Below are 15,590 nucleotides of genomic sequence, written 5' to 3'. Positions count from 1 at the left end.
TGAGGAGTGGGTATATTTTATATAGAATGACAGACAGTAAATGATAACTAAATGTCCAATGAAACAATGCCTCTGTTGTCTGTGCTGTCCTAACTTGCCAAAATGTAATGGCTTAAGGTATCTCTTCTCCATCTTTGCTTCTGATGAAAATTTAGTACACACTGAACGTAGGAATGAAACTAGATCAGAACAGAGGCCTAGCCAGTGAGCTTTCCTTTGGCAGACATGAGCAGCAGAAGGCTAAGGAAGAGTTTCAAACAGGGCATTGCAATGTTTCCAGAGTAAGGAATCCCTGAAGGATCCAACAGCTAAAAACCAGCAAACTTGAGCAGGCCCTGTTACAGTACCTGCATTTTTGATGACCTTTGGCTTGCTTCCTTTCATGAATTTGGCTTATTTGACTCCTTGAACACATACTGACTTTTTAATCTCCACTATATTGCGCCAGTCAGATTCAGATGTTAGGTACATATCGCATGAAAAAGAACTTCATAAAAAGTACCTTGAAAAATGTTTTTATTGAAAAGACACAACTGTAAAAGTCAAACTCTCCCAGGACTTATGGAGATTCCACTCTAATATGTGGAATTTTAACTAAGCTCTGGCATTTGTTTGGGAAAAATTTTCATGATGTCAAAATTAAGAATCTTCTCCCATCTGGTGCACTGTGTAGAAATGCTTGTGACACAAAGTCCAGAATTAATGAAACACTGTGTTTTTACCTAGGCAGCTCTGCAGACCAATTTATGCCCTCTAACGTAAGGTAAAGCAGTGATTGCTTAGTGACCCACTCCATTTGTAATTTAATATAGATTATATAAATGATCGCAGAATAGGGTAGCTCCTGTTGAATGTTAGACACAACTGCTCTTAACGCAGTCATTATGACGTAACATGAATTCATTAATGGTAGATGATTGCTAGTAGCTGCCAACACAGATAGCAGCAATTACCTGAATTAACGTGAACTACCTGAATTACCTGCATTAACTCTTTCCAACGCGCTATTTCAGAGGAGCGCTGGGATTCATTAATGGTAGATGACTGCTAGTAGCTGTCAGCATAGATAGCGGCAGTTCCCTGCATTAACTCGAATTTCCAACGCGCTATTTCAGGGGAGCGCTGCCCCGCCCGGCCCCGCCCCTTGGTGCCGCGCAGGCGCAGTGGCTCCGCGGGTGCCGCCGGTGCGCGGCCATGCGCGGATCCCGCGCGCCGCCGCTGCCGCTCCTGCTGCTGGCGTCGCTGCCCGCCCTCAGCCCCGCGGGCGCGGCCCGGCGCTCCGGCGGCAGCAGGTGGGTAGGGGACGGGCTTCTGCCGCTGCCGGAGTGGGCCCAGGCGAGCCCGGAGACCGGGCTCGGGCCGCGCTCCCGGCGGGAGCTGCGGCTTGGCCGCCCGTGCTTCGCGGTGGAATTGCCGCGCCCCCGGGCCCAGGGTCATCTTAGCGCTGGGCCGGGGACTGGGAAAGGCTTCCCGGAGCCGACAGCACAGTGGCCGAGATGAAGCGAGGCTTGGTTACTCCGCAGTGAGACAGTTGGCGGTGGGAGCTGGGAAGTCTGGATTTAAGTAAAAGGTACTTTAGAGTGCTGTGAGGAGATGGTCAGACAAGTACAGACCGCAAGATGCTGTCAGTGTGGAAGATGGTTTCAGCTATTCGAGAGTAAAATCTGTCTTTGTAGATTGGCCTTGTGGTGAGGACCGAGAGGAGCTGTAATATATGGGCACTGATTTTCTTTTCAATCACTTTTTTTCCCAGTGAGTGTCAGAGTGATTTTTAATTACGCTAACCGAGTGTCCACAAAGTTACTGCAATGACAAGAGAGGCTTTCTGTAATTGATTATCAATGCAGATTTTAAAACAGCTCATCTAAACTGATAAAAACTTTGTTTTCATCAAACAAAACTGTGTTGCATTCTTCTCGTTATATAATGTAAAAGATGAAATTATGCAAGTATGGTCCATTTTATAGTTTGCTGGGTGGGGTTGGGGGGCTTGTCTTTACAGGTCTGTGAGTCAAGTGTGTGTGGAAAAGTCACTGATTTTCAGAAGTAATACCCCTTATTCTACAGACATCGTTTCTGATCCTGGTGGACAAGATCCACTGTTCTGTGTGCAGTTGGATGACTGTAAGCAATCTTTCTTTTCGCATATTTTGATTGCCTTTGCTTAGGGAATATTTTTTTTGAACTGCATGTTGTAATTGTGGCTAATTATTTTGACTGTTACAGTTTCGGAGAGACCATAGTGAATCAGACTCTTGAGCACCAAAGACAAAGATCATTGCACTGTTATTAAGGGTAGGGTTTCTGGCTGAGTACAAATAAGTCTTTATCAATTGCTTATGTATCTGTACCGTACTTAGTGGGCTACACATAGAGCAGCAGATAAGGGTTGATGTTTAAAATATCCCACTACTATAATTTTCAGAAAGTGTTTTTCTTATTGTGTCTTGGATTCTTTATTATATATGCTTATTTTCATCCTTTCTTCTCTGCTGCTGGTGATTTTTTTCACTGGTAATCATATATCCTGTAGGATATGCCATTAACATTCTTTTCTCTTTTTGCTCTCCACATTGTACTTCATTTGAGTGATTCAATGTCCAGTTCCTGGCGTTCAGTGCAATTGCTGTGGTCTCACATTTGAACACTTACCATTTTCTCTTTTGAGTTGTCTGGGAATTGTGACCCACAGTTCCATCTGCTTCTGACCTAAATTTTTGAGTATTTTATGTTGGGAGGGGCTCAGGGCTTGGTCAAAACAAGGTTAGCTTTTTATTATCTTGTTCTGCTTTCAGCTCTTTACAGATTTTGTCTGAGCATTTTGCATACAAGGAAGAGCAAAGAAATTATAAGAGGATACCAATAGAAAGTCTGGGGTTTTTTTAGGATGCCTATTGTCTATTCATACTTATCTTGAGTTTTACTTAACTATTTTGAATGCATTTAATATTACTTTTTGTGAACTCACAAATAGGTGATTAATTTTGTAATTCAGATTTCACGTGTGTCTAATATGGACACCTCACGGAAATTACTGCACATATTAATATAGCTGTTAAGGAGTCTCATGCTTTTTGGAAAGTTGCTTTGTGTATTAATAGTTGTTTCCTATGAACTGTATTCATGATATCATCCTGTTTTGTAGATCATAGCAGCCTATTATAAGTGTTACTATGGATTAATTAATATAAGGCACCAAGTAGCTTACAATTACTAAAGTTATTTCTTTTGAAAATATTGGCACAGTATTTACTCTTATCTTCTCTAGTAACTTAATGTTGGTGGATTTATTTTGTTTCTCTTTTCAAACTCTAGCAAAGCTGAACTATTTTCAACAGCCACAGGATATCAAAGAATCTGATTTTGCGGAGTTCTTGGAGAAGTATGGCAGGCACTCTTTCTTAGCACCATCACAAGTTCAGCCATCATTCTCTGCTTTTTACCGCGTGAGTTGAAACAAATAGCAATCAATTTGCACATATGCTTTTACTAACCTGTCTGTAATGATGTCTAATGAGAACAGATTGAAAGATTCTTATTTTGTACCTAGAAGCCGTATTATCACAGGATCATAGCATATCCTGAGTTGGATGGGACCCACAAGGACCATCAAGTCCAACTGCTGGCCCTGTGCAGGATGCCCAGCGATCCCAGCCTGTGCCTGAGAGCGTTGTGCAAACGCTTCTTGGGCTCTGTCAGCCTTGGCACTGTGACCCTTACCTGAGGAGCCTGCTCAGGGCCCAGCCACCCTCTGGGGAAGAGCCTTTTCCTGATACCCAGCCTGAGCCTCCCCTGACACAGTTCCAGCAGTTTCTTTGAGTCCTGTCCCTTGTCACAGAGAGCAGAGATCAGTGTCTGCTCCTTGGGAGGAAGCTGCAGAGAGCAATGAGATCTCCCCTCAGTCTCCTCCAGGCTCAACAAGCCAAGTGACTTTAGCGATTCCTTGTATGGTTTCCCCTGGAGACCCTTCACCATCTTTGTAACCCTCTTTGGAATGCTGTCCAACAGCTTTATGGCTTGTGTTGTGGCACCCAAAAGTGCCCTCAGGGCTCAAGGTGAGGCCGTAGCATGGTGCAGAGCAGAGTGGTAGCACCTGGTGATGCTGAGCCAGATGCACCCAGGACACAGATGGCCCTCCTGGCTACCAGAGCACATTGTTGAACTGTTTATCTCTCAGTACTTTCCATACCTTAGTGTATAAAGTATTTGTGGTCAGTTGCCTTGTATTTAAGAGGTTGGACAACCTTTTAGACAAAACCAGGTGTGCACAAAGAAGTATAAATATGTCTCTTGCCCTTGGCATTAGTATTCCGCTGTAACTTTGTGATTTCTCCAAATTCTCTTTTCAGGCTGGTGATCCAATCCTCATCTACTTTGATTCATCATCTGTATTGAGCATGCTTAGACAGCCAATAAAAATGGGAGCCAGTGGACTTTGTGTTGATGGGAATCCTGCTGGTTAGTAAAGGGGGAAGAATATCTTAGGGTGGTTTGCTTCTGTTTTATCTGTTGTCATGTCTTAACTCACCCAGGCTTCCTGGACAGTAAAAGCACAAGCTGTACTCGGATTTTTGCCAACTTGAGCAAGAGCTGCATGACTGACCCTGCCCTAGATGCTGCTTCCTACTACCGTGACTTCACTGTGCTAAAGGTGCATTTCAAATTTCTTGCTTTTGTTCAAAACCTTAGTTGCTTGACTTTGCATTGCCTTCCGCTGTGATTTCAGATAACTGTAAAACTGAAGGTCATTTGGTATGTCATTCCTGATCTTCCAATAGCTGAGGCCTTCTTCTCTGGCCACAGAGAGCAGCAGGCACAACTTTCCCAGGCATTGTCCCAGGGAAGACTGTGAGAAGATCAGAGAAAAGAATGATCAACAATTCTTATCTTCACTTGCTGTACCTGTTGTGGTGAACATGTGGAATGTGTAATAGAGATTTGTTTACCAGAGGGTGATTTCTTAATTGGCCAATGGTGATAGTGTTTAGATTCAAGGACCAATCAAGAAAAACTGTATTGGACCATCGGTAAGGACGATGAGTTTCTTAATAAGTATAGTATAATAAAGTGATTGATCAGCCTTCTAGAATCATAGAGTAAATGCTAATTATCACCTTGTCAGGGATGCTGTGCTACAACAGGAAGCCTGTTAAAAATGTCATGACTGGTGGTAATCCTTCAATTCAAACTACTTTCCAATAAACTTCCGTTATTAGCAAATTCTTAATGTATTTAACAGCCACTTCATTGATACTTCATAGTTCTTATAGCCTATCTAAAATTCTCTCGCATTTTAAACAGATTGTTTATCAAAGTATATCTTGTCTGTTCCATCAGCTTGATCAACCAAGCAGTACATGTTCTCAGTAAAGAATTAGGGTGATTTTTTTTTTACATAAAGTGCGATCTCTAAAATCATACTGATGCCCCCTTATTAATATTAGCTGTATTTATGTCCATATCAATTTCTCTACTATTTATCCTGACAATAAATTCAAAGTAACCAGTTTACTGTTCTGGGTTCATCCCACTTGTTTTACTGAAAGCTTATATGAAAATGTCTCCTCTCAGCTTGTAGAGTTTTTCTGGTTTTCCAAGAGGAAACAACATTGTAAATAGGAGTACATATTAAGGCTGATGACTCAGTATACCCTTCTACTGGAAATCTAAATCTACTTAACTAGTAGAGAATAGTCTATTGATCAGATTTAATTAATGTTTTCAGGACTTTCTTTGTCGCTGTTGCCAAAGTACAGTTTTTCCTTAACTGGACGCTGAAGTACTTGATTGCAGAAGATGGAGTTTCAGGAATGGATCAGAGATGTGGCACTTAAAAGTACCTGCATTCTGCAGGACATTACTAGGCCAAGCTTAAATTTGTCTTTTGGTATTTTAAAATGCCTTCTGTGAACTATGTCTGTGATTTATAAATTGCAAAATGATGACGTTTTCACATCTGGAATAAACAAAGTAATTTTGTCAATAACTATTCAGGTTCTTTTGTAGTGATTTTATGGCTTTAGTCACAAACACAGCAATTTACTTCACTTTTTACTGGAATTGTAAAACGGTTTGCTTATTTTCCCCAGGTCCCAGTTAATGACACTGTTATGCCATCCATGAAGGTCAGTCTCATTTCTGGTTCTGAAGGGAAAGTGGGAATGTGCTGTATCCAAGACAAGATTTTTCTTGACAAAACTAAGACATTATAGAAAAAAAGGACATAATAAGGGTGTATTTTTGAATGAATGGGCATAGATAGGACTAAAGGCATGGAGGCAGCTTATTTTCCTGGAAAAAGATTGGGGATTTGGAGCAGTGTGATGTGCCCCCCAGATCACAGCAAGGAGGTAAATCTGACTTGGATGGAAAAGCAGTGCAGAAGAGTAAAAAGAGCACCCTCCTTTTAAACAGTTACTGATTGTTAATGTACTTACTTTCTCCAGGTAAATGTCACTGCAGTCTCACCACCTGGAGCTCCCCACATGAAAGACAATACATGCATCAATGTTGTTTCTGAGGTATGTGAATCTTCTTTCCTTTTCAAGCAACTTACCACAAGCTTAAAGCCATTGCCCTATTACCTTACCCTGTCTCCTATTATTCTCTAAATTGGACTTTCAGGTGATCTATGAGATAGAATATAGTGGCACAAGTGGGATTCAGAGTGTTTCAGTCCAGTTCAAAGTCGGCAACATCTCTGTGAACTCCAGATCCTCTCTGCAGCAGCACTTCACCATGCACTTCTGGGTTAGTATCCCCATCCTCCTTGGAATTTTACCAAGTTTGTAGTCCAGCTTGTGATTAATTTTTGTCCAGAAGATACCTGGAGAGGTTAGAGCAGTTTCACTGTGATATAGTAGTAACAGAGCCCTGGGATACAGATGATTGAAGAGGGGAGGCATTTCTGGTCTCAAATAAAGCATGCTAGTAGAAAGGTCCAGGCTCAACACAAGCATGCAGTCTTTCATTGCAAAAATTTCAAGGAGCTGAGTATTTTTATATGATGATTTTTGCTCTTGGTTTGGTTTGGTGGTTGGTTTTAGGTGTTTTCTATTTGTTTGGGGTTTTTTGGTGGTTTTTTGAGGGTGGGATTTTGGTTTTTTTTTATTTGGTTGATTTGGTTTTAGGCTTTTTGTCACTGTTTTATTTTGTTTGGGTTTTTTGTTTGTTTGTTTTGGAAGTACTGTTTTGGTTTTTTGTTTGTTTTGTTCGGGGATTTGGGTTTGGTATTTTTGGAGGGGGGTTATTTTTTTGTTCTAATTTGTTTGTTTGTTGAGGTAGAATGGAAGATAAGTCAGCAGCATGGCCTTGTGAAGGAAAGGGTTGAAGCTAAGTTTGTATGTGATGTGTTTAATGTTTGTGAAAGAAGTTACTAAATTTATTCCAGGTACTTAACGCTTTTGCCTGTGTAGCAGGAAAGTAAGTTACTTTGAAGGGGGTAGGAATCTGGGAAATACTAACATGTGTTAAGTTCACATAAATCATGTCCCATGATTTATGTAATTCAATGTAAAATTGAATAAGTGATGACCTCAGGGATTGGTAAGTGTGCAATGCAACTTTGTTGAAGTTATGCCCAGACTGCCATGCAAACATGTAGAAGTAGAATGGTCCACTAAGAATCAGGGTCAAGGCAGAGTTTGTTCTGCATTTCTTCTGTAGAATTGCCCTGACTGATCTGTTCACTTCCTCAGAGACAAATGTTGAGCAATAGCAATTCATTGTATTGAGAGCTCTCCTGGTATTATCCACATTTCAGGATACTGACATTTAGTTTTTTACCTCCTGGACTGCAAATGAAATTGGCCGGGTAAGAAAGAGTCCTTGGAAACAAATAGTTTAAGTAGTGTATAATGATTTGTCATTCAAAAAACAGCTTACATTTACATTTTTGAGAATGCAGATTTGATCTTTGGGATGAATGGATGTCATTGATGCCAATTTTTTCCTGTTTTTCCTCTATTTCTTCTCTTTGTCGCTTTGTAGACCAGGACTCTCTCTCATACGTTGCCTAGAAGCGGAAACCCTGGCTATATCACTGGAGCACCACTGTTGATTGCAAACAGTGGTGCCAAGCAACATGTATCCTTTTTCTGCTACAAGTTTTTGTTTATCACTGGGTTTTTTTTTGATTTCTGTTACTGCACTGTCTGAACTTTTATAGTGTCCTAATAGGGAAAAGGAGGAATATGGGGTGAGTGGATTGTTAAATGAGATGAGTGTTGTATGTTGTCTGTTTGTACTTTTGTTTGGTTTCCTGATGTGCAGTCTGTCAGATGAGCATATTAAGGAGTGAAAGTGATGGAAGTTGTTCACAATTCCTCAGGCACACAGTACAGTTTGGAAGGAATATGAGAACAGGCTGCAAAATCAGGTAACAACACACTCTGCAGTCATCCTTTCCAACAGTTGGAAGTTGTGGACTCGCAATGTTTTTCTGTAGTCTCTCATGTACTTCTGTGGATCCTAGGTCCTTTCCTGAGGTCACCAATGTGTCTCTACAGATCTTTCACAAACTCCTAAGAGAACATGAATATAGTAAAGATGGTGAACTGCTAGAATAATCTGAACATTGTGATGGTCTTCTGGGACACTTTGAGGCTCTAGTCTGGCAATATGTCTTGGGCAAGAGTAGAGTTGAGGAGTGAATCTTAAAAAGTGGTTGTTTTGAGGATTTAGATTGTTCCTTTGACACGGCAAGTGTAGGACCACTGATGTGATAAGATGGCTGAAGAGCTGTCAGCTTTTCTTGTCATTATCCCTGCCGTATTTTTCTCTTTTCTTGTTGCTGAAAGGATTGAAACTGCATCTCTTTAATACCAATGCTTGTTGACTCATACGAGCAGAAGGAATACTTATTGCAAAGAAATGATGTTGACAGTGGTTTGGATTTTTTTTTCTTGTCCTGGAAATCACTTTCTTAAAGGTGTTCTTTTCTCATTTCCAGCCTATCCCCAATATTGGAAGACAGTAACTGTAGTTACATACAGCAGAGGTTATACAAGGCTTTTCAGGGGATGAACAGAACAGAAGACTTTGCTGTAACTGGCAGTGCTCATTCCACCCAGGCAGAAGAGTGGATGACCATTCTAATTGAGAACTGCAGTGTGGAGGTAATATGAATGCAGACAGACCGACTGTAAATATTTTTCCTTTCATATCTTTGTATTGCCTCAGGGAGGTGGGAGTATCTGCACTTTTTTTGTATAATGAACCTATGACTCTCAGGGGTCTTAATATGTGAAAGCATCATTATGGTTCATGTTCATATTATTAGAGTACTTAGCAAAAAAACCCCTCAAACCCAACAAACCCTGACAGATTTCCTATCTCTTGAATCCTGGTCCTGCTATTTAAATGGGCAAAAAGAGTTAAATACTGAATCCAGTGTTATATAATTTTCTGACTTTTGGAACTGATAGTAGCTGGCTACTTCATATTAATTATTATTATATATTATTATTATAATCCTTTCTGCTTTTCCAGAATAGGGAATATTTTTGTAGGGATATTTATGTCCTATTATATTTCCTAACAACGTTAAAGTTTGTGAGCCAATTGCATTGTAATAATTGTTAATGTGTGGGGGAATAGCTAAGTGGAATATCAAGTCCAAGAGGTAAAGCTGAGATTAATTCTAATTGGAACTGAGATGACAATGAGATGTATGTAGCTCCAAAATGGGTGGTTGACATGACCAGAAGTTACAGAGATAGTACTGAAGTGATTGATTCAGGTTCTGTGACCTGTATTATCCAAAATATTAGACTTTGGCCATTAGACTTGGTCCTTTATTGCTTTTAAAATACTATATTAAATTGACTAGCTGTCACAGACATCTTTTCATAAAAATCCTTTCTTTTAGGAATTTTCCTCTTCTGGGAAGCTGAGGCCCCAGAAGAAAAATGTAAACAATTGTTATCGGCTGCTGTTGAATGTAGCAGGTGCACCTGTGATTGGCTCATGTTCCATGTTTACAATTAAGGGCCAATCACAGGACCAAGCTCGGGGACAGATTCTCGGAGAGCTTTCTTGTTTTTAGATTCCTATTCTATTCTTAGCATAGAAGCTTCTGCAACTTCTCTCTCTATTCCTTTTAGTATAGTCTTAATGTATTATATGTCATAAATTAATAAATCCAGCCTTCTGATCATGAGACGAGATTCTCGTCTATCTCTCTCACCCTGAGGAACCCTCTCAAGTCATGCAATAATTAGCGTGTATTTTATTTTCAGGCTGTGAATTGCACTTCCTGTTGTATGGTTCCTGTGACCCTGGAGATACAGATATTGTGGACTAAAGTGGGCCTCTTGTCCAACCCACAAGCTCAAGTAGTGGGTACACGGCACTTTTACCACTGTCAGCCCCTCAAGGTATGGAATCAAAAACCCTCCCTCACACACAGAGGTAATTAAAGGGGGTTTACAGTTTTTTTAAGAACCAAGGAATCAAATGGTCTTGAAACTAAGTAAGCTGAGATTTATTGAATTTTAGCAGTTGTCTGGCTGCAATGGTAGCCTTCTATAGAGGAAGGTTGTTTTGTGGTCTTTTCAGTACTGTCCTCACTCAGTTGTATAACTGAAAAAGATACCTTCTTTTCAACCCTGAACTACTTTTCAACCCTACTTCTGCCACTTAGGACTCAATTTTTAAACTTACAGTTATGATTGGTATAAAGTTGTACTTACAAACATCCAGTAACTGCATGTTTAATATTTAGTTGTCTCTTAAAGCCTTAATATGGGATTTGAGTTTAGTAATATTTCAGAGACTCCACAGAATGCTGATAATCTGTGCAGAAGATTTCTGTTCCTCCAGAGCTTCTGAAATCACTGTCAGGTAGCTGAGGAAGTGACTAATGCTGGTGGCAGCATATTTGGAGAACTGGGGAGGAAGGCAGTAGGCCAGAAAGAGGGTATTCGAGGCCAGCTTGGATGGAGTTCTGAACTACCTGATCTTGAAGGCATCCCTGCTCATCATAGAAGGCTTGAACTAGGTGGCCTTTAAAGGTCCCTTCCAGCCCAGACCATTCTGTGATTTTGTGATGTCAGCAGGAATGTGTCAGCTAACATTACCACAGAGGACAATCAGCAGTCTTTTTCAAGCATGTGTCAGTGGATCCCATTGTGTTTTTTTTTTTTTTTTTGATATCACATAGTCTTTTGGGCAGCAGAAATATTTCAAGGTTTACACTTCTCTGTAAGGGCTTAGGGGAAGCAGCTGGCATCCACCCAGGCATCTTCATGACTATGAGGAAGGTATCTGTCTGATGTGTTAACACTCTTTGAACTTCAGACTCAGTCTAAATGAGATTTTACACACTTGTTTGAATGCATCTCATGGTACCCTTTTGTTCTCCCTTCTTGCAAAATACATGAAGAGAAAAGAAGAGGATAGGAAGATGTTAACCATGTAAAACTCATATTGCCCTGAGGCAAAGTGATACTCCCACCCCATGAAAATATTTTTAAAATCACCTGTTACATGGCTTCATTAATTAATAAATTATTAATAAAATTAATAAAAAAACTTCTGTCTGAGGAAGAAGATTTGCATTCCTAGTAAAAGTGTAGGGTGCAAAGCCCTCAGGATTAGCTGATCAAGAAGAATGAGATTCAGATTTGATTTGCTTGAGCAACTGATGCTAATTACTTTAGACCCTTAAGGTATATTGCAAGGCTAACTATAAGAAAGCAAGTTTCTGCTAGCAAAAACCCCATGTCATTAAAATCAGTACTGACTTCATCAATGACATCACAAATCCACAAATTAGGATTGTTAGTAAAGACATTTTAGGAAAGGACCAGCTTGCTCTATAGTCAGCAGTTATGAAGTCCAACTATTTGCAAGCATACTAGACTGCACGGTACTTTCAAATTATGTCACTTCCCAGCTTTAGCCTACAGATTCTCTATCTGAGAACTATCCTTTAGTTCCTTTAATATTCTTTAGAGAAACCTTTCTTTATTTATACAGCACTGTGTCACTGGAAAGTTCCCTAAGTAACTGACCAGAAAACAGAGAATCCAGGAAAGACATCCTGATTTCAACACCCATACACAATATCTGATCACAGTTATATTTGGACTTGATGAAAATACAGGACGTTTTAAAATGATGTGGAGTTCTACAAGAGCATGCTGGAGGATGCTAATGGTTGCCTTCTCCCAGCTGTTTAGGAGGGATTATGTATGGAGTTTTTTTCCCTGCACTAATCTCCCTGATTTTAAGGCAGTTTTTCAAGGTCCAGACACTTAAATCAATCATCTTGAGGCTTCTTGTTGACTAGGGCAACTTGGCCTATTTTTGAGTGTGTTTACTCATTGATAGGAGAACTTGTATCAGAATTGTTTGGAAAATTCTATTTGTAACTGCTCAGCAGTGGTGAATTGTGATCTGGCATGGAGGGCAAGAAGGTGGTAAACTGGCTGGAAGGAGGAACATTAGGACACTTTGCAAGTGAGTGAAGTTTCCAGGTGATGACAGAAGAAACAGCCTCAGCATTTTCTTGTAGCCATTCTGGAATGGGAAGTGCTCAGGGGCCACCTTTGGGCAGCAGAGCCGGCCTGGGGAATGCACCCATGGCAGGCTGATGCTCTCACCACTGGTGCTGCAGATGCAAAGGTGCACAAGGAATCTGCTCATGATGCCTCTTTGTACACTCCTGTAGAACCAAGACTGTACTCAATGCATTGTTCATCTTGTGTGGTTGGGGTTTATTTTTAATTTAGGCACAGACTTATTTTTTAATTCACCTTGAGGATGCCACAAAAATTCCCCAATAGGAGTCGCAGTATTTTTTTCTTAAGAGCCATGAACTCTATCTTGCAAATTTTTGGAGTGCTTCCTTCAGAATTTTGCTCTGAAGGCAATCTTTGAAATTCTTCTCAGGGAAGTGATTGAGGTGGTAATTTCACAGGTTGGTATAAACCAGTGCAAGCACAGAAGGTGTGCTGCCAGTAAATGCCCTCTCAGTGTTAGCATGCAGAGCTAGGAAGTGGGGCAGAGAGTGAGATTGCTCTTTTGGCAGCAGCATGGTCTTAAATCAGCCCAAGGTAGCCATGGAACTCCATGCAGTTCAAAGAGCTAGTGTATTAGTTTTCTTGCTGCATTCTGTTAAAACAGAAAAGAACTGAGGCCTTAGAGGTTCAGTCCCCTGTGTGATCTTCACTGATCTGTCTCCTTCCTGAAACAACATCCTAAAATGTGAGCATAAATTTATATTGTATTGGGTCCCTGCTTTAGTTTACTGACATTTATTGATAGGATTGCATCTTGTGGCAGTTCTTTCTGGTAGCAAGCACTTGCCCAAGGAGCCAGCTGATCTTTTATAAAAAATAAAGCTAGCTTGTGTCTGTTCTTATTACTAACCATTTGGTATGTGTTTCCTCTGAGCAGAAGGGTTACTGTAGCTGAGCTTAAGTCATTGCTGCCATTTTGGAGATCTCTAGCATACGATACACAGTAGCTACTGATCTTTACTACACCCTCAATTTACCTGCTAAGTATCAATTTTGGGAAAGAGGTCTTACTCCTAGGACACTGAGCTCTTAGCATCCCAAAGACATCATGCTTGCCCATCATCTACAGTGTGTTCCTCATTAAAAAATTGGGGACGGGTATGCCTGTTGTATTAAGACTGCTAAACTCCTTTTGCTTCCCTTCTTGCTGCAGTTTCTGGACGTGAGCATGGTACCTGTGACAACGATTGTTACCTTCACTGACATGACGGATTGGCCAGAAGCTCCGCGAGGCCTGCCCCAAATGCACTGGAAACTCCCATTTGACATCTTTTTTCCATTCAAGGTAGCCCTGAATGTAGAAAGAACTTACAGAGGTGATCTTGCTGGATATTTATTGTTGATTCTAATAATGTCTACTATTTTCTGCTTTTGAAGTAGATGGAGTCTGTATTTAAAGTGTGGTGAGTGAATTGATATATTAAGGATATGACCCAGACGATGGACTTTTGTCATCAGGTTTTTATACCATTTCTGTGTTATCTGTGTGCCTTCTGTTCTTGGATTAAGCCATGTGGGCTGCTTGTCCTCTCATGTTTCTGTTCTTTGTATGTGAACTATCTGTGAACATCATTGCAGTGACACACTTGAGAAATGTAGAGATCCAGGGACATTGCTTTAATGAGGGACTAGGAAGAGAATGTTAAAACTATTATTCCGTGTTCCCAGAAACCAAGAATGCTCTCTAAACCAGGGAGCATGGAGAGAGAAGCAAAGTTCAATCAAAGCATTTTGGAGCTCCTTTCAGTTGGAGATGCATTTGATTTTTCTATGTGAAACTAATCAAACATTTAAAATACGGGAGCTTGCTCAGGTGGCCTGAATTCTATTTTAAGAGTAAGCATGTGTGCCAGTCACCCCTAACCTGTCCTTGTTAGATGATGGCAACTGCAACTCTGTGAGATTATTTGAATCTTGCTTTTTTTGTGTCTTTTCAAATCCAGATATTCAATTGAAATTTTCATGGTTTAATCACTTTTTACATTAGCAACACTGTTGCACAGAACAAAGCAATTGTGAATGCTCTGAAATATAGTTGAATTTTAGTGGTTTGTCAAAACATCTTCCTAATATTTTTCTTCTCCCTGGAAGAAATGGGCCTGAATAGACTTTTTCCTAGATGACAAACATTCTCTTGTTCCAGATAGGAACTGAACTGAAAATGGTAACTACTGAAATTCTAGTAGCACATCAGAGAGACTTGTGAATAGTTCTGAAGCTAAAATATTGAATATTTTAGGAAAATTTGTAGATGTATTGAGACTGAAGCTTGCTGCGATACCTTACCTCTGGCTCACTCTCTGGTACTAGGAAATAAATTTATTGTTTTTGCTGTTAAAGGTGGTCTGATTACCTAGACTGCCATCTACCATCACACAGGAAATCTGTGGGCTGCAATTACGTGAAATGCTGTGAGAATACATCACCTTTTATACTGTAATTATCTGACCACCAACGTCCTAATTTTTAGCTCATGTTTGTCTCCTTTCACATTTTGTCATAGCAAGAAATAAGAGCTGGAAAGAGCCTTGTCCATATTCTGCCTTAAAGCATATTCAAATTCTAGCCACATGACAGCAGTGCTTGTGGGTTTAGAATCTGCAGTTTCCTATGGCAATGCATTTTCGTGTCTACTTTATCATGCTGTGTTTTTCCCCCCTGCCTGATCTGAAATAGCCTGTGTTGCAATTCAGTATCAGGCAGCGTTATGACATTACCACACACAAGGCAGACTCATATCTCAGATATACAGGAATGGAGTGTTTGTACTCCATGTCAAAGGGCTGAGACAAAACCCTTTTTCTGCTGCCAGCATTCTAGCTAGACCCATCTTTCCAACATCTCCCTTTTTTGAGGCAGTAAGTCTGTTTTTGCACTGTCCGAGTGGAGACGATCTTTACTAGGAAATTTTTCAAGTCCTTTCCAAACATACCCCTCGTTTCTTTAGAAGATGTAATTTTAAATTTGAAAGCAGGAGCAATTTTCGAAGCCGGGGGCGGGGCGGGTGGGGCCGGAAGCGGCGGGAGGCAGCGGGGAGCCGTGCGGAGCCGTGCGGGTGAGTGGGGC

At 40.6% G+C, this 15,590-nt stretch overlaps 2 protein-coding genes across 4 annotated transcripts in view; one reads left to right on the top strand and one right to left on the bottom strand.

Moving 5' to 3' along the window:
• The window catches only part of CFAP46 (cilia and flagella associated protein 46), a 73,211-nt gene extending 71,774 nt beyond the window's left edge, over positions 1–1,437 (bottom strand). Inside the window, exon 1 of the mRNA XM_054277227.1 lies at positions 1,104–1,437. Within this exon, the coding sequence (XP_054133202.1) occupies positions 1,104–1,437 (334 nt within the window). The remainder of the gene's footprint in view (positions 1–1,103) is intronic.
• TCTN3 (tectonic family member 3) lies at positions 1,244–14,485 on the top strand. Of its 3 annotated transcripts, XM_054277363.1 has the most exons (13): positions 1,244–1,292; positions 2,068–2,124; positions 3,316–3,446; positions 4,350–4,458; positions 4,533–4,651; positions 6,090–6,125; positions 6,447–6,521; positions 6,625–6,750; positions 7,990–8,085; positions 8,280–8,377; positions 8,951–9,116; positions 10,239–10,376; positions 13,678–14,485. In XM_054277363.1, exons 4-13 carry the CDS (start codon positions 4,398–4,400, stop codon positions 13,897–13,899), a joined length of 1,137 nt encoding a protein of 378 aa, XP_054133338.1. In that variant the 5' UTR covers positions 1,244–1,292; positions 2,068–2,124; positions 3,316–3,446; positions 4,350–4,397; the 3' UTR covers positions 13,900–14,485. The 3 variants fall into 3 exon arrangements, with proteins under 3 accessions (XP_054133338.1, XP_054133336.1, XP_054133337.1); XM_054277361.1 differs by lacking the exons at positions 1,244–1,292; positions 2,068–2,124; positions 4,350–4,458 and having other exon boundaries at positions 3,365–3,446; XM_054277362.1 differs by lacking the exons at positions 1,244–1,292; positions 2,068–2,124; positions 3,316–3,446 and having other exon boundaries at positions 4,373–4,458; positions 4,546–4,651.
• The last annotated feature ends 1,105 nt before the right edge of the window (positions 14,486–15,590 follow it).

Source organism: Melozone crissalis, unplaced genomic scaffold (genome assembly GCF_028551555.1).
Source record: "Melozone crissalis strain CALT ecotype California unplaced genomic scaffold, PUWL_Pcris_2 ptg000019l_1, whole genome shotgun sequence".
NCBI classification, from domain to species: Eukaryota; Metazoa; Chordata; class Aves; order Passeriformes; family Passerellidae; genus Melozone; species Melozone crissalis.
This window is presented reverse-complemented; position numbering and strand designations above follow the sequence as displayed.